The sequence below is a fragment of the Geotrypetes seraphini genome, chromosome 11, assembly GCF_902459505.1.
Source record: "Geotrypetes seraphini chromosome 11, aGeoSer1.1, whole genome shotgun sequence".
NCBI lineage: Eukaryota > Metazoa > Chordata > Amphibia > Gymnophiona > Dermophiidae > Geotrypetes > Geotrypetes seraphini.
In genome coordinates, this window is record NC_047094.1 from 26,379,377 (window position 1) to 26,406,617 (window position 27,241).

Consider the following 27,241-nt stretch of genomic DNA (forward strand, 5'->3'; position numbering starts at 1 on the left):
CATGTTCTCCATGCACTTACAGTCTCCAAGGTTTTAAACAGTCCAAGTAACTTAGTAAAACAATGAGGTCAATTGGCAAGCCAGTTCTTTCAAATTCAGTTCCATGAGGGTAATTCTATAAATAATCAATCCTAGAAAAAAGGTCATTAGTTCCAATGTTGTGAAGCAAGAGTGCCCAAGCTCAGTACTCAAAAGCAGCAGATAGGCTGGGTTTTCAGGATATCCTTAATGAAAATTCATAAAATAGATTTGTAGGCAATGGAAAGCATATCCTGAAAGTTCGACTCTTTCCCTAGAGCAAGGAGCACGTGCAACCCTGCCATAAAGCAAATAAAGTAGACACCATTGTGTGACAAGTTCACGTCAAGCTAAACCACAATTAAATATCAGCATCACATTACCATATTAGGCACAGGTCCCCCGAATACTATAAAGCTGTGCGCAAATCCTAGAAATGCTCCTAACTTGTCTGGGTCTAGGAAAATTCATTGCAGCCATTTCAGTGTGATGAACTGGTTGCGTTGAATCCAATTCAGCATTTTTTTTTTTTTTGGGGGGGGTGATGTCCCCCATTCCCCCCAAAATTAGGCACAGGCTGCACGGCGAGGCTGGGAAGCAGACGGCGATGACTGGCAGGAAGCCTAGGCCCTGAAGCTGCCACCAGAGCTGCTCTTGCAGTGGTGGCTGGCAAGGAGCCCAGGTACCCGAGAAGGGGCCGGGGCATCTCCGTGGCGGTGGCTGATGGGGAGCCCAGGCCGTAGCTTTCAGCTGTTCATCTCCCTATTCCACCCATGCCTACATCCTTATTTTCCCCATATTTAACCCTCTCCTGGATCTAAAAGGATGGAATGGAATTCTTGGCCTGAAACACTCCCACTGGAAGAAGATGACTCATCACGGCTGTTTCATCGTAGTCATGCTGAAACGTCCTGCGATGAAACAGCTGCAGTGCATCATCCCATTCCGAACTTGCCCACACCCCTGCCAGGGCAACGCTCTCTTTTCAGATCCACGCGGAAAAATTTATATGCTTATCTTTATAGAATAGCAAGTATAAATTATTGGCGCTAATTGGATCATTAAGCAAGCGCACAATATAGAGAATTAGGGTGTTTCTGTTCTTTTGGAAGCTTTCATTAATATATAGAACACCCTCCCCCAAGAGAAAACTAAACCTATTTCTAAGTTATTTTGAGAGCAACATCTATTAGTTTCCTTGTTTAAAAAAAAATCAACAAAAGCATTAACCAAAACAGTCTTGAAATCATATGTAGGACCCCAATTTGTCCCTTATCCATTTAGGAATAAAACTAAGATATAGGTGCAATTAGCCCCCCATGTCTTTAACATACTTTATAATTAGAGGTAAATCAATTAATTACTTAACTGCACCAAGTGAAGGCAAACAGTCCAGCAAAAACAGAACAATTATTCCAAATGCACATCATCAGAATCTCTCACCTGTGGCGTGAGGCGGATATTGTCGTCCCGCACAAATCCCGAATTTGAATTATATTTGATGTATTTCCCTTCTATGTAATGTTCCAAATGAAACAAGGGTTTTCCGGGTCTGCTTTTCATCTCGATAATGCACATCTGAACAATATCAACCTGGATAAAAGGAGTAAATAAAAGCAGTCATAAATGGTAAACAGTGACCTTGCTCTGATGGTTACTGTTTGCCTGCTGCACTAGGGAACACTTGAGAGATAACTGAACCCAGGAAAAACGTCAGCTAAGCAGCTTTATCTGCTTGTGTACGAAACCCTGTGTGCGTTGTAGAAAGTTCCTGTTAAACAAAAGCTAAGAGAACTGCAGAGACACATACAATGATGCAGACTAAATTTATTTGTATAAAAATAATTGAGTGCGGTTAATAATACTACCTTAGAAACAAACCTAGGGACCCAACACGGTCCGTGTTTCGGTTAACACGCCTTCATCAGGGGTCCCAGGTCAATAAAGGATCAAATAAAACCGCAAACAAGAAAACTGTGAAAATAACCCGTAGCCTGATAAAATAGCAAAAAACAAAACAAAACAGGAACAGTCTGTGGAGATTGTAAACGCAAGGCCGTAGCCTGTAAAGTAGCAACCATCAGGGGACCATCCAAATGGGTTGCTACTTTACAGGCTGCACACTGCTGCAGCTGGAAAGAGAGAGGGAAGGGAAGAGAGGGAATCTCACCTCACCAGGCAGTAGGGCGTCTCTTGTAGCTGTGGGGCCCAAGGCAACTGCCCTGTTTGCCCACCCCCCAGGACAGGAAGTATAGTCAACACATGTGCAGGGATCAATGATACTCCATATCCACAACATACATCATTTTCATAGGCCACAGGAAGTTTTCCTTTGGAAAACAAGTTTGCTTGTCCTCCAAAACTCCAGCTGATATACTGTACCTGAGATTATCTGACAACCAGTGGGTGACTGGGGCCTGTGCACAGTGGCAAGCACAGCTCTAGTTACCTTGTTGAATGAGGGTTTTTTATCTGCTATCATTTACTTTATCTTTATTAATTTTCAATTCAAAAACAGTGCATAAAGTCATACAAACAGTTAACATCACAGAGAGCACTTAGAATCAAGCAAAGAATGCTACAAAATATTTCCCCCCTCACCTTCCCTGCCTTAAGAACATAGACAAAGTGCTTTAAATATCACAAACAGCACTTGTATTCAATCCATAAATAGCACAAAATATATAACCTTTCCTGGATGTGTGAATCAAAAAAGAAATTAAAGGTCTAATCCAGCTAATCAGAGTTAACAAAATTCGCCAATGAACCCCAAGTTAATTTAAATAATTTGTTATGACATGACATTTCTGAATTCATTTTTTTCATATTTATAACATAAACATAAAGTTTCCCACCAAAAGGAGAAATTAAGTCTATCCCAATTTTTCCAGGTCTTGGTAACCATTTGTATGGCTATCCCAGTCATGATGCTAAAGAGGAGGAGATTGAGAGGGGACCTGATTGAAACATTCAAGGTACTGAAGGGGATAGACTTAGTAGATAAGGACAGGTTGTTCACTCTCTCCAAGGAAGGGAGAATGAGAGGGCACTCTCTAAAGTTGAAAGGGGATAGATTCCGTACAAACGTAAGGAAGTTCTTCTTCACCCAGAGAGTGGTAGAAAACTGGAACGCTCTTCCGGAGTCTGTCATAGGGGAAAACACCCTCCAGGGATTCAAGACAAAGTTAGACAAGTTCCTGCTCAACTGGAAAGTGCGCAGGTGAGGCTGGGCTCATTTAGAGCACTGGTCTTTGACCTAGGGGCTGAAATGTGAGCGGACTGCTGGGCACGATGGACCACCGGTCTGACCCAGCAGCGGCACTTCTTATGTTCTTATGTTTTATACATTCTAATGGAAGTTTAGTTGACAACAATGTCCCACAGATAACCACCTCAGAGGACAACGGAATCGAAGACTCCAGTATCAAATTAATTTGTCCCCATATTGAATTCCAAAAGTTGAGTATCAAAGGACAATAGAACAACAAATGATCCAGGGTTCCTGCTTCAAGATGACAATGCCAGCATCTATTAGACTTTGAACTGTCTAACTTTTGCAAATGATTTCGTTTCGTTTGTTACTTCCAACAAATTAACTCATGCAAAACATTATCAAACTCAAGATAAAGAAGAAAGTGCAAGCTGGTTAACACTCAAATGATTAACAATTGTTTTGAGCAAAGGCTCTCACCAAGCATAAGTCTTTCTGCAATATTTGTTTTTAAGGTGACACAAGATCACTACAAAAAAAAAAAAAAATCCACAAAGCTCTCTGCAAACACAGCGAGGCAAAGGTAAAGAACGCAGGAACCTTTACGAGTTTCTGGGCGGGACTAGCAGAAAACACAGCCATCGAATACAACAGGGACATTAAACCGAGTTTTCTCCAAATGCAAAAATTCTTGAGATACGCAATCACCTCAACTCATGTGGGGAAAGAGACCCACCAGGCTTACCCAAATTCTGCTACAGACCTCTCTCCGGCACCAGTACAGTCTTTAATGTTATGGGCAGCAAAAAGGTAGTAGAAAAAAGTGGAATTGTCCAATAAGAAAAGGTGCACAAAATAAAAGTGTCTTTTAACTCATCTGGTTAATCTGGTTATTCTTTATTCTTCCAAAAATACTCGACCCGACATGTACATGTTTCGGCCCTACGGCCTGCGTCAGGAGTCTACAAATCATGTATAAAATCATATGAACACATATAGAAACATATAAACAATATGATGATAAAATATATAATAATAAAAAATATATATAGTAATAAAAACATTATGAAGAAACAGCAAATTACATGTAAAAGTTTAAAAATATAAATGCAAAACAACATATTCTTTAATGAACAGAACATAAAGGATAAAAATGAATAATGACCAATATCATATAAATTTATCATATGGGCAGCAAAAAGATCACATTTCCCCCCAACTTCTCCCAGAGGTAGCCTCTGCTCCTTGTTCCACAGCAAATCCTCCAGCCCAAGACTGCTTGAAGGAGCTGCTAATTAACCGAAGGGCACTTGAGGGGTCTCAGAAGAAGGGGAAAGCTGCTAAGTAGGTTTTTCAGTGCTTTAATAACCAAAATAATGCAACTACTCTCTGACCCTTGGATACTCTGTAGGCCTGTCCACACCATGCTTCCCTGTTTTCCATGGCTTCTATCAATTGCTTGATGTTCATTCCTGTGTCATTCTTGACGGTATCCAGCCAATGGGCCTTTGATCTCCCCTGCTTTTATCATTGACCATTCCGAGTAGCACCTCCTTTTTTAGTGAATTCACCCTCATCACATGTCCAAAATAGGTCAGTTTCTGTCTGGTAATCTTGCCTTCCGGGGATAATTCCTAACATTCTATTTGCTTTCGTAGCAGCCACTGAACACTGAGCTGAGGGTTTCATCATATCCTCAACAATGACACCTAGATCTTTTTCCCGGCAGTGACTCCTAACACAGAACCCAGGTTGAAGCTTGTGCAGGGAGCGGCGCAGGGCCAGGTAGCAACGCGGAAAACTCGCTCCTGCCGATACACCGCTGGACCACCAGGATTTAAAATGGTGCGGGGGGGGGGGGGGGGGGAACACGGAAATACCATAACGATGGGCATTCTTAGACCGGGGGTGGGGGGGGGTGTAAAAACATGGAAATACCACAGCGAGGGGGAGGGATGTGGGACAGGGTACGCCATTTGGTTCAGAATTTCTTTCCCTTGGTTTTTCCTCCTCTACACTTAGGTGCATCTTATGGTCAGGCGCATCTTATGGAGCGAAAAAAAAAAAGCAAATAAATATGGCTACTCCTCAAACCTGCCTGTTGCTCTGTTAAGAATACCCTTAATACCTGAAGCTGTCATACAGCCTGGTATCCCTTGTCATTTCATATTTAGGGGGAAAGGGGAATGCAACCACTGGGGGATTAAGGAAGCTACTACTACTTATCACTTATATAGCGCTGAAAGGCGTACACAGCGCTGATCATTTTAACATTTATAGACAGTCCCTACTTGGAAGAGCTTACAATCTAACTTGGACAGACAGACACGACATATAGGGTTGAGGGTGCAACCTGGACAAGTACCAGGTCTAAATAATAAAAATCCATCTTTTTAGACATCCCCCTTCCCCTTCTGTTACTGGAGTTAGATGTCCATATTTTGAACCTTCCCTAGTCCTACCCAAACCACGCCCCCTTGCAATATGGACGTACTGCAGTGTTCGACATCCACAACCCGTCTTTGTAAAATTGGGATTTGGATGTCCATGCAGTAAGTACACCTAAATGAATATGAGGCCCTTAAGAGGCTGTCACCTGAAACTATGAGTGGCCAGCTGCATCCAATTCAGGCTGCCAATACCTGCTTTGGCGGCTTGTGTCTGTTGTACTCCTCGCCCCACAACTTCGCTTCCATCTGAAGCCGGACATCCTCGAAATACACATCCCTGTCCACCGTCTCTATGTAATGCTTTGCCACGTAGTTGGAGGCTCCCTTCCACTGCAGCTTGTGGGAAAAATTGGAGAGTTTTTTCCTGGTGGAGGGGGGGGGAAAGGAAGAGAAGGGGGGGAGAAAGAAAACCACCCTTTTAACCAGAAAATACAGGATTGCTTTTGCACAAGCAAAGACAAACAACTCTCCCTCCATATTTGCGGTTTTGGGATTCGCAAAATCAGTTATTTGCGGGTCTCAAAACAAGCAGCCTCCCTCCCGCCTCCACAGCTTACCTTTAAAGCCCTGGTGGTGCAGTGGTGAAGTGGGGCGGGAGGGATATTCCTATGCACCTGCCCAGGGCAGATCCGCTATAAAAAATGGCTGCCTCAAGGTCCCGCATTGGTCTCGCGAGTTCCCCCTCCTGTCCCGCTTCACCACCAGGGCTTAAAAGGTAAGCTGTGGAGGGGTCCGGCAGGCAGGAGGGAGTTGGAGTGGGGGCCCTAAAGTTATTCGTGATTTTTTTGGTGTTCGCAAAGGGGCTGTTCCCCTAACCCCTGCAAATACATAGGGAGACCTGTATTAATATATCACACACACATCTCCTCGATACCCAAGAAAGATTATCTGTTTTTTTGTTGTTGTTTTTTTAAACTTTGCTGCTACATGTAGTGGTAAAATAACATGTCTGGTCTTGCATTATTCAGTAGACAACATGCATGAAATTCACCAGCATTGACTGGTTTCAGTTTTGCCTTTACCCACTTCCCCTTGAGGAACAGGCATATAAAGTTTTTGACAAGACTGCTGCTCAGTTTAATCCTGCTCAGATCCGGTGCAGCGACAGTATGGACTCTTTATCAGAGCCTTACAGAAAGCACCACAGTGACATGGTGCAGCATACACAGCCAGGGAAGCTCGAAAGAGAATGACACAGGGACAAATTTTGTCTCTGTCCCTGCGGGAACTCAGTTTCCCGTACTCTTCCCGCGAGTTCTGTCCCTGTCCCATTCCTAAAAGCTCTGTCCTCATCTGCACAAGTCTCGAACACTTTAAACTCGTGAAGTGCTCAAGGCTTGTGCGATTAAGGTAAGGTAACCTGGCAAGAGCAGCTGGAGAGGCAGAAAAAAAAAAAAAAAAAAAATCAATCACATGGTGTATATGTATCTCGCCTTCCAGCTGCAATAGCAGATACCTCCTGGTCATAAGACCGTACTGTGCACAAACACAAAGCCATGTCCCCTGGCCCTGTATAACCTGTTCCATACCCAGAACAACACACTTTGTTCCAATAGAGAGCCAGAGAGGCGCCTAGTTTCCAAATCTCCCTCCAAGTGCGCTGGTTCTTATTTTCAGATCACTGGTTTCCCTGCAACAAGGCACTGCCAATGAAACCACATGATCAGACACTCTGGTGCCTAAAGGCAAAATGTCCACCGTTTCCTTCCTGCCCATTGTCCCCAATTCAGAGAATAACAGATTAGAGATTGTCACGGGGACAAATTTGTCCCCATCTCTGAAAAAACTCAATTTCCCCATCCAATCCCCACATCCAATCCCTGTCCAATCCCCACATCCAATCCCTGTCCCTGCCCCATTCCTGTAAGCTCTGCCTTAACCGCATAAGCCTCGAACATTTATGATTTTAAAGTGTTTGAGGCTTGTGCAGATGAGGACGGAGCTTAGGCATTGGTGGAATGAGGCATTATGACATCACAATCTGAGCTGTACTTATGCTTTTAAAGTGTTTGAGGCTTGTGTAGATGAGTACGGAGCTTGCAGGAATGGGGCAGGAACAGGAAAAGAACTCTCCGGGATGGGAAAATGAGTTTCTGCGGGGACAGAGAAAAATTTGTCCCCGTGTCATTCTCTAATATGTAGTCCTGCGAAATAAGTCTTTTCTTCATAAAAATTCTAAAAAATTACCCCTGCAATTTCCCAGCCATGGTACGCCCTCACCTGGAGTACTGCATCCAGCACTGGTCGCCATACATGAAGAAGGACACGGTACTACTCGAAAGGGTCCAGAGAAGAGCGACTAAGATGGTTAAGGGGCTGGAGGAGCTGCCGTACAGCAAAAAGTTAGAGAAACTGGGCCTCTTCTCCCTCGAACAGAGGAGACTGAGAGGGGACATGATTGAAACATTCAAGGTACTGAAGGGGATAGACTTAGTAGATAAGGACAGGTTGTTCACCCTCTCCAAGGAAGGGAGAATGAGAGGGCACTCTCTAAAGTTGAAAGGGGATAGATTCCGTACAAACGTGAGGAAGTTCTTCTTCACCCAGAGAGTGGTAGAAAGCTGGAACGCTCTTCCAGAGGCTGTTATAGGGGAAAACACCCTCCAAGGATTCAAGACAAAGTTAGACAAGTTTCTGCTGAACAAGAACGTGCGCTGGTAGGGCTAGTCTCAGTTAGGGTGCTGGTCTTAGACCAGAGGGCCGCCGCGTGAGCGGACTGCTGGGCATGATGGACCACTAGTCTTACTCAGCAGTGGTAATTCTTATGTACTTCTAATCAGTGTCCCCTGGGCTGACAACTCTCATGAGGACTATTGAAGTCATTTCAGATCGCTAACAGCATTCATAGACATTGTCATGTCTTGCAACTACATCAGATATTTCAGGAAAATCCATGCTTAGCGTACACGCGGGGGAGAAATTTGTCAGACCATCTGGTCACCTCAGATTACAGGACAAGGACTCAGTTTTTGGAAAATATGGACACTCATTCAACCCATACGGGTCATCATGGACCTTGTGGCCACTGTTCAGTATGTGACACTTCTCACGTGGGGAACCAATGGACTCACCCTATTACAGGTAATGTTTATAGATTGAGATCAAACACGTCTTGTTCCTCCATGTTTGTAGTTTATGTAATCACAAGTCCCTGTGGCCAAATTTACGTGCGATGTACGACAAGAAACATTAGGAAAAGATTAATTGAACATTGAAGTTGTTTAATTACTCAGAAAATGTCAGCTCTAAGTCTAATAGATGCTGGCATTGTCATCTTGAAGCAGGGACATTAGATCATCTTTTATTCTATTGTCCATTCATATTAACATTTTGGAAATCAATTTGGCCCCAAATCAATAGGATGTTAGAAAATCCTGTAGCCTTGACATACGATACAATTCTATTTGGTACTGCAATGAGATCTCAAAGTCAAATTTCATCAAATAACAACAAACTTTTATTTATAATGACTGGAATAGCAGTACAACAAATTACACACAATTGGAAAAATTGTGACAGATTGAACTATAATTTTTGGTGGAACTCAGTTTGCCATATATATAAAATGGAACATACATTTGCAACACAAAAAGGATATATGGATAAATTCAAAAAGATTTGGGGACCATTAACAAAATATTGTAATAATTGAATTTCATTTTCCCATAATAAGAAAATAGTTAAAGAAGAAAGGGAGGGAGGGGATATGGGAGGGGGATTTATACTCTTTATTATAAATTATAAATAAAATATTATTAATAGATGGTATTCTTACATGAAAACAATATAATAAAGGGAGGGGAAAAAGGTTAATAATTTAAAAAATAATTGATAAAATCATTACAATATATATGTTGCATAACTTTATAAGAAAAATAATTACAGTTATATGATATATAAAATCATAAGAAATATAAGATAAGAAATGTTATGTATAAAATACATTATAGAAATATCAAGTGTATTATTAAGATAATTGTATGAAAATTTATGACACTTGTTGTTAAATGAAAAAAAATCAATAAAAAAACTTAAACAAAAAAAAAAAAAAGAAAATGTCAGCCCCTATGGTGACTCATAACGTTATTCGCAATCATTCCTTTTCTCAACTTCACTGGTGTGTTTTAGAACAAATTCCCACCAGTTTTAATGGCGATAAGAACTCCCGTTTACTTACACGTGAAAATTACTGGATTTTTCATCTAAAAGTCTTTCCCCCTTTGGGACATAATAAGAATGTGGACCGGTGTTTCTCAACATGATTATATTCAGATTTCAAATATCTCCTTTTTTTCATGTTCATGCTATTTCAAGCATCAAAATCAGGGTTATGTTCCTGTGGAATTTCTGCTTGTTTAAATAAAGTTGCATCGATGACATCATCATTGTTCAGTCGCCATTACTGTTTTTTTTTTTTTTTTTTTTAACTTGAAAATCTTTATTAAAAGTTTTGTATTATACAAGCAAAATATGGATATCAAGGCTCAAGCACTCCATAGTATTGAACAAAAGACAACAGTCTCAGAAATCACAATACAGCAAAAGAAAACATCATTGCCAAACAGATATCCCCTGCAATGAATCACAAATCCCCCCACCCCTCCCAAGAAAACTGAAATATACAAAGCGGACACCCCCCTGTTGTTCCTTCAGGAAGTTATCCCCACAACAACAATCCCCCCAAACCCCCCAGCCCCAGTAAACTTAAACCAAAGTATCAATCTTGTCCATAATAACAGTCCAAGTTCGCATAGATGAAAAGTAGTGCCCATGACGTTTAGCAATTGATAGTTCCATGGTACACAATTGATGAAACTGCAAATACCATTCTAACATAATAGGTGCCTCAGATCTTTTCCAGGATTTAGCAATTAAACATCTAGCTGCAGCCAATCCCCACCTGCGGAGTTTAGTTTGCCAAGTGTGTTCCACTGGCACCAACGGGAGCACAATTTGTAACAATTGGGATAAACAGCCAACAACCTGTTTCCAAAAGATTTGTAAAGGAAGACAATCCCACCAAATATGCAAAAAGGTGCCAACGGCCCCCCCACACCTCCAACACATTGCAGAAGATCTCGGAAACATTTTATGTAACCTAGCAGGGGTATAATACCACCTGGTAAACACCTTGTAGGCATTCTCCTGTATAAGAACACAAGAGGATGCCTTGCCCACCTCAAGACAAAGTTGGGTCCACTCCCTCTCCGAGAAAGAACACCCCAAGTCCCGTTCCCAAAGACCTTTGTATTTAGGGTGGAAAACAACCGAGCCCCTAAAATATTGATAGATAACTGAAATGGGTTTGGGCAGGTTACGAAGTGTAAGCCACAAATGTTCCAAGGGAGCCCTCGTCCTGATCGGTTCCCCAGTCCAGCCCTGTGATTGAATAAAATGTCGGGTTTGGGAGTAAGCTAAAAAATCCCCCTTAGGCAAAGCTGCACACTTCCGAAAAGCCTCAAAGGACACCAGGATCCCCCTATGAAGGGCATCCGAGAACGTCCGGAGTCCCTGACGTTCCCAGCGCTGAAAAACCGAGCTCTCCCTACCCGCCGGAAAAGATGGTTCATCCCCCAACGCCCCCAGCAGCGAAGGCACCATCCCTGCTCCCCATTTCTTCCGCGTCTCCCACCACATCCGCAAAAGGTGCGTCAAAATTGGGTTTCTCAAAGTTCTAAAAACCACCCGTGCAGATAAAGAGGACCAAATCAAGGTTCGTAAAACCCGGGTACCCATTAATTGCTGTTCCAATTGTACTACACATTTTTGTTCCGCTATATCCCAATCCAACAAAATTCGCAATTGTGCAGCCCTATAATACCAGAACAAATTGGGAAGTGCTCGTCCCCCAGATTCACGGGGCAGCCACAAACACTGACGAGAGATCCGAGGCGGTTTCCCCTTCCATATAAACCGGAAGAAGAGAGCATGAAGTTCTTTTAACACCCCAGTCGGGAGCGGTATAGGCAGTGTTTGAAAAAGAAATAATAAACGAGGCAAAATATTCATTTTAATAACCGCTATCCGTCCCCACCAAGACAACCACAGCCCAGACCACCGCTGCAAGTCCCCCTTAATTTGCCTAATAATGGGGGTATAATTTAAAGTGTACAGTTGAGACAGATCCCGAGAGATATAGATCCCCAAATATTTCAGCGCCCCAGAAGCCCAACGAAACGGGAATCTCCCCGACAGTCTCCTCTCGTCATCGGCAGTCAAGGTGATCCCCATCAATTCCGACTTATCCGGATTAACCGTAAAACCAGACACCACACCAAATTCAGCAAAAATGTCTAACAAGATAGGGAGGGAAAGTTCAGGGTCACGCACATATAACAAAACATCATCAGCAAATAACGCAAGCCGATGTTCCTGAGCCCCGATCCATAAACCCCTCATGTCTGGATGTTCACGTATGTGGATAGCTAAGGGTTCAATAGACAGTGCAAACAAAAGCGGAGAGAGAGGGCACCCCTGACGTGTACCCCGTTCAATTGAAAAAAACTCTGTGTAGTCCCCATTCACCCTAATAGTCGCCCTCGGTGACCGGTAGAATGCTCGCACCCAAGCCAGAAAGAAATCCCCACACCCCGTCCGCTCCATGACCTGCCATAAAAAGTCCCAACCCACCTGATCAAAAGCTTTCTCCGCATCAACTGCTAAGAGAGCTACTTTATCCAAAGTGTGCTGCGCCTCCCAGAGAAGATGCAGCGTTCTTCGGATATTGTCCCCAACCTGACGTCTTTGAATAAACCCCGATTGATCCATATGAATCAGGCTAGGCAAGCATTTCCCCAGCCTGAGGGCCAAAACTTTAGCCAAAATTTTTGCATCGGTGTTCAATAAAGAAATGGGCCGATATGCACCACAACTATCAGAATCTCTCCCCGGTTTAAGCAATACCGAAATACCCGCGTCCCCCATCGATGGCGGGAGTGAATTCCCTTCCCTCACCCCATTAATAACCCGTACCAATAGAGGAGCTAGATGGACCCGATACTGTTTGTAAAAACTATTAGTGTACCCATCTAAACCCGGGGACTTTCCCAATTTCAGCCTGGTGATCACCCCCAGTACCTCCCCCAAGGAAACAGGACTATTAAGATATCCTATATCCGAGTCTCCCAGGCATGGCAACGTCACTTTATCTAAATACGCCGTGATAGAGTCCAAGTGTACCCCCTCCACTTTCCCATATAAGTTGGTGTAGTAGGAAAGAAAAACCTTCTTAATGGTCCCATCAGTACACTGCATTTTCCCCTCCATATCCCTAATTCGGGTAATAGCGGTTCTGGCTTGTTTCAATTTAATGTATCGAGCAAGTCGCGAGCCCGCTTTATTGCTATATTCATATATCGTCTGGCGCAATCTTAGTCTATAAAAATCAATCTCTTCCATCTGTAGAAGAGAAAGTTCATGTCGCGCTCTCAGTAGCCGTGCAAACACTTCTGGGTCAGGAGAGCACTGATGTTGCCTCCCCAAAGATATCAAAGTCTCCCGAAGGGATATAGTTCTACGCTCCCGCTGTCGCTTAAGGCGCGTCCCCCATTTAATAAAGACCCCACGGATCACAGCCTTAAGGGCATCCCACAATATGGAGTCACCCACCTCGCCATTATCATTGTCATGTAGATAATTGGTAATAGCCTCTCCCACCTCCCTGTCCACCTCTGTATGCTTTAACAGTGATTCATTAAGCCTCCAAAAGGTCCGATGATGCCCCACATCCCAACAGCCTTCACAAGCTATCCAGACAGGCGCATGATCAGAGATATGTTTAGCTTCAATTTCAGCAGTTCTGATTCCCCCCCATTGATTACGATGAGTCCAGATACTGTCAATCCTAGCATAAGAACCATGAACAGATGAATAATGGGTATATGCCCTCTGGGAAGGGTGATGCAAGCGCCAACTGTCAATCAAGCCCAAGGAGGACATCAGGGCAAGAAAAGCCTTTCGAGAAGCTCGGGACGATGATCGAAGTCCTCCCCGGGAGTGATCCAGCAGCACATCCGGAGTGACATTAAAATCCCCCCCCCAAATATACAGACCCCCTAACAAAATTGACTAAATCATCTGTAAGAGAACCATAGAAGGCCGCCTGACCCCCATTAGGACCATAAATGTTAATTACAGTGATAGGACGGCCCTGTATTGTACCCTGCAGAGCCAGACACCGTCCCCCAGAATCTCTATACACCTTCTGAACAGTAAAACCCAATCCCTTTCGGATAAAAATTGCCAGTCCTCCCACCTTCTTAGCAGACTGAACACTTTGATGCGTCCATACTTGCTCAAAGTAAGAGGATCGCAAGATCCCCACATGTCTGGGTCTCAAATGAGTTTCCTGCAGCATACATATATCCCATTTTAATCTATTCAATTCACGATATACTATACTACGTTTACCCGGATTGTTTAAACCGTTTACATTCCATGATCCAATAGTAAGAAGTTTACTTTGACTCCCTCCCAACCCCCCCCCCTCCCCCCATACCCGAAGCTGACCCCCTCAGTGAAGGTCTAGCCAACCCTTAGAAAGTGAAAAGTACCCCAGGCGACTAGCCCAAGCAGCTCCCCATGTCAACAACACAAAACCAAAATTTGCAGCAAAACAAGCCGCCAGTAAAGCTAAAGAGAAACATCAGAAAGTGCAGAGTCTCTTTCCAAGAATCAGACCGGAGATGGCACACCACTCAGCACCTCTCCCAGTCCATGCCAATCAAAGTGGCCTCGTTAAAGAATAGTCTAGATGGTAAGTCCTCTTCATCATCAGGTCCCCTGTTTAGCTGCTCGCTTGCCAGAGCGCAGAACTGTAGACCAAGCGCCAGGTACTCCCGAAGTACTAGCTGTAGCCGGCGCTGGCACCGTCTCCGGGATATTCACACAACCCAGCTCTTTCATAGCTATCCAGGCTTCCGTGACCGTAGCCACCTTTCGAGACCTCCCGTTGACAGTAAGCCAGACTCCAAAGGGGAACAGCCACCTGTACTTGTGGCCACCATCCCTCAGCACTTGCGTGACCTCTTTGAACGCCCTGCGCTTCTGTAATGTAGACCATGCTAGGTCCTGGTAGACACCCACTTCCAACTCTTTCCAACGAAACCGGGGGTGGCGCCGTGCCATCTGCAAAATCTTCTCTTTAAGGGAAAAATCCGCAAAGCAAGCGATGATATCTTTATAGCCAGGACTTCTCACAGGACCCAAGCTCCAATGCGCTCTCTGTAGTTTAATCTCCTCAGGTATCTCAGCTCCATCCACACCTAGGAGGCTCTGACAAAACTCCCGCACCACAGTCTTGCAATCACGATACGCCTCCCCCTCCGGGATTCCCTTAAATCGCAGGTTACACCGGCGTGACCTATTCTCCAGATCCTCCACCTGCGCCTGTAGTTCCTGCAGCTCAGATGTTAAATGGTCTGTGGATTCCTTGACCCCAGTAACTGTGGCAGACAGAGCCTCCACGTGCTCTTCAGAGGCTATCACTCTGGCTCCCAACTCCCCCACATCCGCACGGAGCTCCGCCAGGGCAGCTTTCACATCCACTCTCACTCCTACCATTTCATCCTTCAGGTCCTGGAACCACGTTTGAAAAGACTTGTGCACCGTCTCACTGAGCTCCCCCGAGATCGCCAAAGTCCCAGCCTCAATCAGCTCTGCCGGCGCCGACGGCCCCGCGGCCATTTTAAGCGCATCTCCTGCACTCCCCTGTGTCTCACTCGCTGTTTTCTCTCCTCCATCGCCGAAATATTTAAATTTGTCAAGTTTCTTCCGCGTCGCCATGGCTTCACCCGCGAACCGCGATTTTAATAATAAGCGCGTTTTAGCGCTAGAAGCTGAAAAAGCTCTTTTTCTCACCGGCCCCTACGGAGCTCCCGAGTTAGGCAGCCATGCGCTGGGATGACGTCACTTCCCTCGCCATTACTGTTTTCTAATGTGTGGGCTGTAGCGATAGTAAAATCTCTTCGAGTACTCACCTCTTACATTTAATTTTGAATAGATTTGTTTACCGCCAAGAGCGCACATTGATTTGAAAGACTTCAGTCGGAGGAGGTTCGACTCTTGAAGAAGAAAGCGAAACAGAGCACTGTCGGGCACACCATGGACTTACCTTAGAGAGTCATGGACTTTTTCAACTTTTTTACACAGATAAGTTGAATATTTTTTGTGTTGAATTCTTATTATATTTATTGCTATACATTGTGCTGGTACACCTTCATTGGACATTCATTATTGAACTTTTAATTTTGAGGACTTATCGTTGAAAGAGAGAGATGAATGAATGAATTATGAATTTCACATATTTTTTCACTGATTTTGATTAAGTTTTTGATTTGCATGTTATGCAATAGAGACATGATGATGTATTGGGCGAACTCACTCGGGCTTCAATAGTCCTCATGAGAGTTGTCAGCCCGGGGGACACTGATTAGAAGTACTGAATTGTACTATAGTTCCCTGATACTGAAGTCTCTTACACTTATAGATTTATCACATAGGAGATCTTTCATAGACATTTTCATTCACCCCCTTCTTCTTGAGTATATGGGAAGAGGTGTCCTCTTCTCCCCATATTGTTTGCTGATTTTGTTGAGTTTATAGTTTAACAACAAAACAGAAGCACAGACTTTGGTACTTACGTTCTGTAACATTCCCTCATCGCCCCGCGACCAAATGGCTGGGAAAATAAAGAAAGAGTATAAGCATAATGGATAAATTCACAAGTCAATGTACCACTGGCTCTCCCAGAAATACATTTTTAGCAAACCTCAAGTACCAATCCACCCCTCCTCCCTGATCAGAAAATAAATAGGTTTTCACAAGGGGACTGAAATATGGCCATATTCTGTGCATGGATTCTGTCTGGATTAGAGAATGACACGGGGACAAAGTTTTCCCCGTCCCCGCGAGTTTTGTTGCTGTTCCTGTCCCTGCCCCATTCCTTTAAGCTCTGCCTTAACCGCACAAGCCTCGAACACTTAGGATTTTAAAGTGTTTGAGGCTTGTGCAGATGAGGACAGAGCTTAGGCATTGGTGGAATGAGGCATTATGACATCACAATCTGAGCTCTAGAATGTTGCTACTTATGATTTTAAAGTGTTTGAGGCTTGTGCAGATGAGGACAGAGCTTAGGCATTATGACATCACAATCTGAGCTCTAGAATGTTGCTACTTATGATTTTAAAGTGTTTGAAGCGTGTGCAGATGAGGACGAAGCTTGCAGGAAAAGAACTTGCAGGGACTGGAAAATGAGTTCCCATGGGGACGGGGAAAAATTTTTCCCCGTGTCATTCTCTAATCTGGCTGTTACCTATCACTAGACAGGTATGGTTCTAAAATGCCGCTCTGCAAAATCCCAACGCAAGTATAGGTATGCAGGTTAACGTGTATGAATAAACCACCCTTAAATCCACAAAGCTCCTTACTACTACCAAAAATTGCTCTCTGCTCCCTCCAGAAGAAATCAGGCCTCAGCAGAACTGGTACAAGAATTTTAAGTACCCCAGGCAAGCTTTCAGCCTTGCGCCCCCCCCCCCTTAGATTAAAGTTAAGTCATGATTACTCAAAGCCAACACTCCCAAAACAATCATGAAGACGCCTAACTGGACATCACTCTTAAACATAAAATTTTCTTTCATTTGTATTTTGCTTTGAGGCAGATTTCTTCATGGTTTTTATCCTGTCAACATCTCTCCTGTGCTCATCGCAACAGGCACCAGAATCCTTTGAACGTTGTCGCGCTCTATTTTGCTTTCATTACAAAGTAACACCTTGGACCCTTAAGGAAGATGTTTTAGTCGAAACATGGACCGTGTTGGATCCTTGTTTCTCTTGAACGAAGGTGGACCACTTCGAAAAGAACGTTTTATTGATGCAATAAAGTGCCTGCATCAAGTACATCAGATCTGTGGTTTCCTTCTTGGTTTTATGTGTGTACACAAACACAACATAACAAATTCACTTAAATACCGCAGTAACCTCTCAGTTCAACACGGTTAACAGAAATTAAGAGAATGTACAAGCACAATGTATTAAAATCACATTCAGAAGAATTTGTCAAAAAAAATAGGTCTTTAGCATTTTTCTAAAGGAAAGATAGGAGTTGGAGTTTATCAGGACAGAAAAGGGTTTATCCCATGATCCAGTTTGAAATGATCAAATTCTATGGAAAAAATTTTTTGTACAGAATATGCAACCTTTTACATCACACACACACACAGGCATCTTGTATGACTTATGGAATTTTATATTTTGATGTATGTGTGGGTTTGGCCAGTTTTGGCCTTAAATGATATGCGACGTGTATGTTATATGTAATTTGATTTGATATGTAAGTATGTAATTTGTTATAGTGTGTCTCTGAAGTGTTTTGTACGATAAATGTAAATCTTTTATTTTGTATGTTAATATGTAACTTGCCCTGGATAAGGGCGGGTGAGAAATAAACAAACATACCCATTTTAGGAGGGCAACTTCTGAAAGTCGTTTACCTTCTTTATGAATAAAATGTATGCACTGATGTTTGCCAGGATCTATTGCTTTGCTGACTGCAACATCTCTCTCTCTCTGCCATTCCCAGATGCTGCCACCATTTGCATTCGCCCAGTCTGCATAACAACTAAAGCTGGGCCTGGGTCTCCAAACTGCACTAACCACCCCCCTTTACAAAACCGCAAAAGCAGTTTTTAGCGCAGGTCGGCGCAATGAATGCTCTGCGCTGCTCCCGATGCTCATAGGAACTCTATGAGTGTCAGGACCAGCGCAGCGCATTCAACGCCAAGAACTGCTTTCACGGTTTTGTAAACAGGGGGGGGGAGGGTAAGAGTAATACTAGAACTGGAAAAACCAACACCCACCCCAGCGTTAGGCAAGATCCTCTTCTCACCTGTGCAGCCATTTTTATAAGCACTTCATCTTCCACCCACTCCCCAGTAACGGCATTGTACCTGCAAAATCCAGAAACAAAGCAATTAGTCCAAGCTACCAGGAATATCTTCAGCGTAAAAGTTCATTAACTTCTAAACCAAATGCCATTCAGTTATATAAAATTAAAGCAGCAGGTAATACAAGGTCATTTCTTCCACTGAACCAACATTTTGTCACAAACTTTATGCTTTTAAAACGGGATGACTTGTGAGAAAGCTTTTTTTTTTTTTTTTTTAATCTTTATTCGTTTTCATATCTTACAACAAGTGTATAATATTCAATCAAAAATAAATTTTCCAAATCATTTTACATCCTTACTTATAATCATCAAAGCATAAAAGAATCCCTCCCCACCCATCCCACCCATTAGTAATAAACCAGTTAAAACAAATATCATATATTTATTGTGCGAAAGCTTTTGAAACAAGGCAGAGCGACGTTTTAAATTGATTTCTCCCCGGAGCCATTGGCAAATTGCCACGTGCAAGCCTGAACAGTGCATGTCGAGGCCAGGTGCGATTTTAACCTTGCTGGTAAGCTCTAGCCCTCCCAGGGAATCCTCTCTATATAAAGCACAGCGGTGGTCACACAGGCCGAGCACAAGAGCTGCTGGGAGAAGCTGCCAAGCTAAAGCATAGCTGCAAACCTCTCACATTCCACACTGGAAACGTTGGTGCCCAAACCAGGGTGTACAAATCCATCCAAGTCCTAAGCTAAACACAATGCTTTTTCAAGACAGCAGGATGAGCAGGGCAGAGTGCTACTCCCTTCTAAAAAAATGCCCCATTTCACCATCTTAACTATTAGGAGTGGCTGCTTGTGTCAGATGGTTTGGAATAAAATCTGAACCTCACCTCACCAGGGCCGCAGTTCGGTAGATACTTGCAAGCAATGATGACGTAAAAGTTCTCACCTACAGGCTAAAGGGTGGGCATTAACGCAGCTGTGAGGGCCGATTTCCACTGTATTGGTCGATTATACAACAAACTAATGGGAGTACAGTATTCTGTTGTTTTTTTTAAAATCAGAAGTTACATAGTAACATAGTAGATGACGACAGATAAAGACCCGAATGGTCCATCCAGTCTGCCCAATCTGATTCAATTTCAATTTTTTTTTATTTATTTTTTTAAATTTTTTCTTCTTAGCTATTTCTGGGCAAGAATCCAAAGCTTTACCCGGTACTGTGCTTGGGTTCCAACTGCCGAAATCTCTGTTAAGACTTACTCCAGCCCATCTACACCCTCCCAGCCATTGAAGCCCTCCCCTGCCCATCTACCACCAAACGGCCATACACAGACACAGACCGTGCAAGTCTGCCCAGTAACTGGCCTAGTTCAATATTTAATATTATTTTCTGATTCTAAATCTTCTGTGTTCATCCCACGCTTCTTTGAACTCAGTCACAGTTTTACTCTCCACCACCTCTCTCGGGAGCGCATTCCAGGCATCCACCACCCTCTCCGTAAAGTAGAATTTCCTAACATTGCCCCTGAATCTACCACCCCTCAACCTCAAATTATGTCCTCTGGTTTTACCATTTTCCTTTCTCTAGAAAAGATTTTGTTCTACGTTAATACCCTTCAAGTATTTGAACGTCTGAATCATATCTCCCCTGTCTCTCCTTTCCTCTAGGGTATAAATATTCAGGGCTTCCAGTCTCTTCTCATACGTCTTCTGGCTCAAGCCTCCTATCATTTTCGTCGCCCTCCTCTGGACCGCCTCAAGTCTTCTTACGTCTTTCGCCAGATACGGTCTCCAAAACTGAACATAATACTCCAAGTGGGGCCTCACCAATGACCTGTTAGTTGCTAATATTTCATAAAGCACAACAGCAGGCCTTTATTGATGACTTTCCTGGATCTCTCTCTAGTTTATTGTATATGGTTTCCTCCTCTGTGCTTATAATTCTTTTCTGATTCAGGAAACGGTGTTCAACGGTCACCATCTATATAGTTTAGTAAGTTACTCAGTTTTAGATTTTGAATAATGTGTACTAAATTTGTTAAAAAAAAAAAACCCCCATCAACAGAAGAATGCTTTTTCTTAAAACTTTTATGAGGTAATTCTGATTTCGAAATGTGAGCGTATGTTGCAAGAAATATACATTCATGCACAATTAATTGATTCTGTGAGGAGTGGCCTCGTGGTAAAGCTGCTGCCTCAGCAACCTGAGTTTGTGGGATCAAATCCCAGCACTGCTCCTTGTGACCCTGGGCAAGTCATTTATTCCTCCATTGCCCCAGGTACAAAATAAGTACCTGTATATAGGTAACGTGCTTTGAATGTATAACAACAAAAGGGTGGTATACAAGTCCCATACCTCCTCCCTCCCTCCTACAAGTCATAGGAGGGAACTTCCCTCTCCCCGATTGTTTCTGCCCAAATCCACCCCTCTCCCATCTCACTTCCACCACCAACCCACCGAGCAGCTGCAGATGAAGCAAGAAAATTCAAATTTAGGTGCGCAAGCCCTCATGCCCCCCCTGCTCTACCTCCCCCTCCCCCCCTTCAGCACGGGTGTCCTGTTAACATGGAAATTCACCTGAAGGGCAGGGCAGCTCAGGCATGTCAGTGCCTCAGGGTGTGGAGACTCCACTCCAAACTGTCCTGCTCCAATGCTGCGGCAGGGCTGGGACTGCGCATAACAGCGGCAATCACACCTCAGCAACAATACACAACTCATGCACAAGGCAACTGCCTACATTGCTTGTAGCCAATTCTCACCGCAGCTAAATGGCCCTGCTGGGTTTAATACTCTTCTAGTTAGAGCGTAAAATACCAGCTATCAACCAAATCTATCAGAATTATCCCTGTGCCACCTAATTTCTCTCTCACGTATTTCCTGTTATCCCTCCTTAGCTGAGTAATCAGAAGTCCAGAGGCTGTGCATGCCACGATTTAAATTATGCAAAACACATAGATATCTAATATAGGTCTTCATCAGGCAGTTTTGGACTGGTTCTCTAAATTTCTTCAGTATCGTTCCTACTCAAGTGAATTTTCTTGGTAATACTTCTAATTTTTGGCAGCCCCCTTGGGTTCCTCAGGGTTCCCCCACTTTCTCCAATCTTATTCAATCTCTATATGACCACCTTGAATATTTTCAAGCTGCCATCTTGGCAAACTCTATTCACTTATGTGGACGATATTTTTATTTTGATAGAGATAGATCCGGACATTACTGACCTACCATCTAAAGTAAATCTTTGTATTTCAAAACTTCAAGCCTGGGCTCAGTTCGCCCGGATGAAGCTTAATACAACTAAAACCAAATTACTATGGTTAGGCCCAAAACTGGACTGTCTTCCTCTTTCTGTAGTTTTAGTTTCTGGATTCTCCCTTCAGAATGAGTTCTCTGCCAAGGTATTGGGAGTTTTTCTTGACTCCTCTCTCTCTTTTAAAGATCAAATTAACTCTGTGGTCAAGAAATGTTTTTTTAATCTACGTATGCTGAGGAAGGTTAGACATCTCTTTCATCACCGTCACTTTTCCACTTTAGTTCAGTCAATTATATTATCTCGTCTTGACTATTGCAACTTTATTTAACTCGGTGTTACAAAAACTTGCCTCTACAGATTGCGATTAATTCAAAACACTGCTGCGAAATTGATTTTTGGGAAACGTAAATTTGATCACGTGACGCCGTTGCTTCAGAGTCTTCATTGGCTCCCAGTTTGTTTTAGAGTTCAATTTAAGTGTGCCTGTGTTGTTTTTAAAATTTTACCTGGCATTTTTACTCCTCTCCTTCCTCTATCCTGGAATGTTTATAGATTTTCTTTTGCAAGAGATGATTAACAATTCAAATTATCTCTTCCTTCCAAAAAAGGGATTAAGGGAGTTAAGTTTTTCAGTCAATCTTTGATTTTTAAGCTAGCTCAACTGGGGAATGACCTTCCACTTCTTTTAAGGAGTTCCGGCTCACTTCAATCTTTTCGCAAATCCTTAAAAACTACTTTATTTACTAAACACTTTGAAAATTAACTTCATCAAACTTAGTCTTATTCTTTCATGGTTCTCTGTTCGATAACTTAACTATTGTAAACCGAGTCGAGCTTTCCTTGAATGATGATTCGGTATATAAAGTCAAGCATTAGATTAGATTAGAAAACTAAATAAACCTGAAATATGGTCAGACATGCCCAAGGCCGCAAGGTGTGGAAACAAGTTACATGAAAGCTTCAGCATAGATGCAGCACCTGTACAAATACCCCTAGCACACACTCACTGTCATGAGAAGCACGGGCGATTGCTACAGACCTGTGACGCGTCGCATGCTCTGTGGCAATGTCTTCCAGGTGGAATTCTGCCCAGGGGTCAGGCATCTGTTTGGCTTTCTGAATGGCATGTTTCCAGGCCTCCTATAGAAACGACACAGGACTTTGTCACAGGCGTACCAACATAATAAAAACTTGATATACTGCCTTTCAACAGAGTAATCAAAGCAGTTTCAAAATTAAAAACACTACAAAATTTTTTTAAATTGCCATATGCTTAACCCTTTCAGGACCAAGGGACATATTTGTCCCATAACTTTAAAATCCTATACATTTTGATTGGGATAGTCTACAGTTCTAAATTTGATATGTACGGATTCCATAGGATACTGCCTTTATGTAAACAAACTGGTTCCGACATTCATTCATTAGCGTCGTTGCCAGATTGACGAGAAGATTCACTTGCCACACTGTCCATAAGCCAGAAGTGTGATTTTTTTAAAATAAAAATAATGATATTTCACAAAAAAAATCAATTTTTTGGCATCTGCAAGCCCTTTTTACCATAAAAATGTCGTCAAAACCACAAAAATTGGCCTACGATCCTTATGGTCCTGAAAGGGTTAAAAGTTAAATAGTCAAAGAATGGGGTAACATGGTTTTTGCTTGTTTGGTTTTGCCAATCTCATTCGTGTGCGTTTAAAATGACACATGCAGGGTTACTGGCACGCTTGAGTATTCTCTGGTTAGTAAACAGACAAGACAGAAATCACAGGGAAAACGTTGGTACAGATTTTGCTACTACCTGCACACAAACACAACATGCGGTAGCAGAGCAATTATGCAGGGGTCCTTTCACAAAGCTGCGGTAAGCAATTCTTGCATGGCAAATGCAACAAAGCTCATTCAATTTCTACGGCAGTCTCTCTCAAACCTTTTTAGCTCTGGCACACTAAACGGAGCAAATGTTTTTCACGGCACATTATAACTGAAATTATAAAATTGCAAAACCAACAAAAAAATTAAATCTGAGAGTTATTTAAAGTTCTTTAAGCTATGTACGAGTAATTGCAACAATGGTGAAACTAAAGTAGATAGAATAGAATTGTTAATCAATGCGATGGATGTGCTTGTTTTTGAGAGCAAATTAACTCAAAACACGGCTCGATAGTCGACAAGAAAACACGCATTTCATTATCCACCATCTGCAGTCGTTCTCTTTTTTTAAAATTTAATTTCTGTCAATGCTGAAAATCCAAGTTCATAAAGATGACGATCCAAACAGTATCAAAGCCTTGATTGCTTTGTTGCATAAAAAACAAAAGTAAAATTACTTGCCGTTAGTTTTCAAGGACCAATCACGTCAAAGAATGATGCTTGTCTGGGTGGTTACATCCTTACGCACACAGGCGTTCATAACATTGACAGACTCTTGCGTATGCGACTCGCATGTCATCTATTCTAGTGTATATTTATAAAAGGAATTTTTTAAAAAATAAAGTTAAATTCTGGAATCTCTTTGGGCACACCACTGCGCTTGTACTTTTGTTGCCTTTAAGACTGTACCATTTTGCCTACTTTGGATTTGACCTGGTAGTTGCCCAGATTACTGTGAGGTTGCCCACACAATTTTAATCTATTTTTATTAAACTGTTCCTGGTTCACCCAGGAACAACAGTTCCAACATTAGCGTGCTGAAAATAGAAAACTGGCCGTTTTCTGGTCACAATAAAGGGCTGCAGAAAGGTGTAAAAAGGCCACTTTTTGCCGCAGCCTTGTAAAAGGGTCCCATAATTTGTTACCTGATTGGTAAATTCCAAATAGCTATTTAAGGGTTCCTTTCACTAAGGCACACTAACCGATTTAGCGCGTGCTAAATGCTAAGGCACCAATTCTATTCTATGGGCGCCTTAGAATTTAGCGCACGCTACCTCGATTAGCGTGTGTTAAATCGATTAGCACGCCTTAGTAAAAGGACCCCTAAATCTCAATGAAGACACACGAGAATCACTGAAATTTGATGATCCGAGGGGGCATTAAATGCATTTCAAGTGGTGTAGTAGAGACTTTCCTGACACAAACCCTCTCCTAGGATGCTTTATTTGTACATTCTGCGACAGAACCTGAAAACTGCTAGATTTTCTTTGCAATTTTAGCAACGAGCAAATTAAATCAAGAGTAAAATGCTAGCATTCAAACATGAACTCCAAATTCTGCTCTTTTATCGACATCCCAAAGCAGATTTATCCACTCTGAAATATTTTGCATCAAGGAACAGTCCTTGGACAGTTTGCCAAAGTCCGATTGTAAAAACGCCAACTAGGAGGTGGATGCTGGTATGAGGACACTGTGAAATGGCGTACGTGTTCCACTTCACGCAGAAATGTGAAGACAGGGAAAAAATATTAAAGAACGCAAAGATGCAGCCTACTTGGTCACACTATTAGTGAGAGAATTAGAAGAATGGGTTATGAAAAGTGACGATTCAGTTGCATGTGACATACCCGACCTCGTTCAACCAAAGAATCCAGCTTAGGCACCTCTGAGTCAGTCTGGAGAGCACATGAGAAACATTAAAAGGAAGCAAATTCACGTGAAAAATGTAAGTTATAAATAAGCTCATATTTCCCTCTATTTGTTGTACAACTGGGCTGGCATTCAGTAGTTCATCAAGCCTAAAATCAAAGTACAATTACTGTAAAAAATAAATAAATAAAAGAAAGCATACATCCCTGAAGACATTATAGAGATGAGAGCATGTCTATGAACTTCATGCTATCTTCCTAAAACAAAAAAACAAAAAAAAAAAAAACAACAACTTTGCTTCAACCAGTAATATTAACCCTCCTCTTCTATGAAACTGCGCTCCCGACGCGCATAGGAACTCTATGAGCGTCGGGAGCAGCGCAGGTCATTCAGCGCGGCTCTCTGCACTACAAACTGATAGCGCAGTTTCGTAGAAGAAGGGGTAAGTTAAAATGATTTCCTGCACTTCACTTCCCTAGCTGCAGAGGGGGTTGTTTTCCTACCCAGGCATTTGGCTTTTATTAAGTACTCTTGATTTCTGAGATCTCTAACCTACCTGCTAACCTATTTATTTGCAAATTATTAAGAATTCTATTGAGCGTCAGAGCAGCGTTGGAACATTTAGAGGGGCATAATCGAAAGGGACGTGTAAGTCCATTTACGTCCATCTAGCAAGTCATCCAAAGTAAAAAAAACAGCTTAAGACACATTTTTGAAAAATACGTCCAACTTTTTTTTCGTTTCGAAAATCGTCTAATTATATGTCCTGCTGATCTGATCGTTCAAGCCGCTAAATCGTCCATCTTTATACCACATTTCCGTCCAACTTTCCGTCCAAGTCCAAAACGCCTAGAACAAACCCTGTTGGACATGGGAGGGGTCTGCAAAGTGATGGATTGAACACCCAGACATGCCACCTTACAGGGCACTGCTATGAATGTCACAAAAAGGGTGCCATGTCTTCTCCTCCCTACAGCTCCCTTATAGGTTACAGTGAGCCCCCCAAACCACCTCCAGAATCCCCTAGACCCACTATCTACCACCCCAATAGCCCTTATGGCTGCAGGAGCCACTTATATGCCAGTAGAAAAGGGTTTTGAGGGTGTATAGAGCAGTGCACATGTTTAAGTATCAATGCAGTGATTACAGGGGCTTATGGGCATGGGTCCTCCTCTCTATGGGTCCTTAACCCACCCCCAAGATGACTTAAGCCACCTCTGTGCTGGACGACTATGCTTTCCTATGCCAGATGGCCAGGTGATGATGGTCTGGAGGCTGAATTTTAAAAGTGTGATTAATATTTTTATGGGGGTGGGTCGGTGATCACTGGGATAGTATGTGTGGGGGGGTCTGTTTTATGTGTTTGCAGTACTTATCTGGTGAGTTTAGATGGGTTTTTGTGACTTAAGACGATGTTTTACATGGTCTAAGTCACAACGTCCAAGTTCCGTCGATCGCTGGGTGTATAATTTTCGGTTATACATGCTGTACGATTAAGTCTAAACTGGCCCACGTCCCGCCCAACTCCCGCCCTCAACACTCCTCCCGAAATGCCCCGTTTAGCTTTGGTCGTTCAGCGGCACTATGAAGGCCTAGGTCGTTCAGAAATATGTCCAAAACCCGTTTTTAGTATCGGCACTTGGACGTATTTGAGAAATGTTCGTTCAAGTGCCAACTTAGGACGGTTTTTGGATGTATTTCTCTTTCGATTATGAGCCCCTTAGCATTCCGAGCTGTGGTAGAAACCTCTACCACAGCTTAATAAAAGGGGGAGTAAATTAATTCCTGGTAATATCGTTCAAATGAAAGCAGCTATAACCTCTACACTCTAAGTGCTATTTTAATGACATATTTTAAGTCTGGATTCTTCTTTGTAGGGCTCTGGAGTGGAG

The 27,241-nt window shown here is 42.7% G+C and overlaps 1 protein-coding gene across 4 annotated transcripts in view; it reads right to left on the reverse strand.

Annotated features, from left to right (window-relative positions):
* The window catches only part of EEF2K (eukaryotic elongation factor 2 kinase), an 85,199-nt gene that overhangs the window by 29,800 nt on the left and 28,158 nt on the right, over nucleotides 1–27,241 (reverse strand). For 2 of the 4 annotated variants that reach the window (XM_033963432.1, XM_033963434.1), the window contains exons 3-8: nucleotides 25,328–25,375; nucleotides 22,867–22,967; nucleotides 18,566–18,626; nucleotides 16,320–16,357; nucleotides 5,872–6,043; nucleotides 1,462–1,611 (exon numbers count right to left, since the gene is read on the reverse strand). In XM_033963432.1, the coding sequence (XP_033819323.1) occupies nucleotides 1,462–1,611; nucleotides 5,872–6,043; nucleotides 16,320–16,357; nucleotides 18,566–18,626; nucleotides 22,867–22,967; nucleotides 25,328–25,375 (570 nt within the window). The remainder of the gene's footprint in view (nucleotides 1–1,461; nucleotides 1,612–5,871; nucleotides 6,044–16,319; nucleotides 16,358–18,565; nucleotides 18,627–22,866; nucleotides 22,968–25,327; nucleotides 25,376–27,241) is intronic. The other 2 variants (XM_033963433.1, XM_033963435.1) reach the window with 1 other exon arrangement.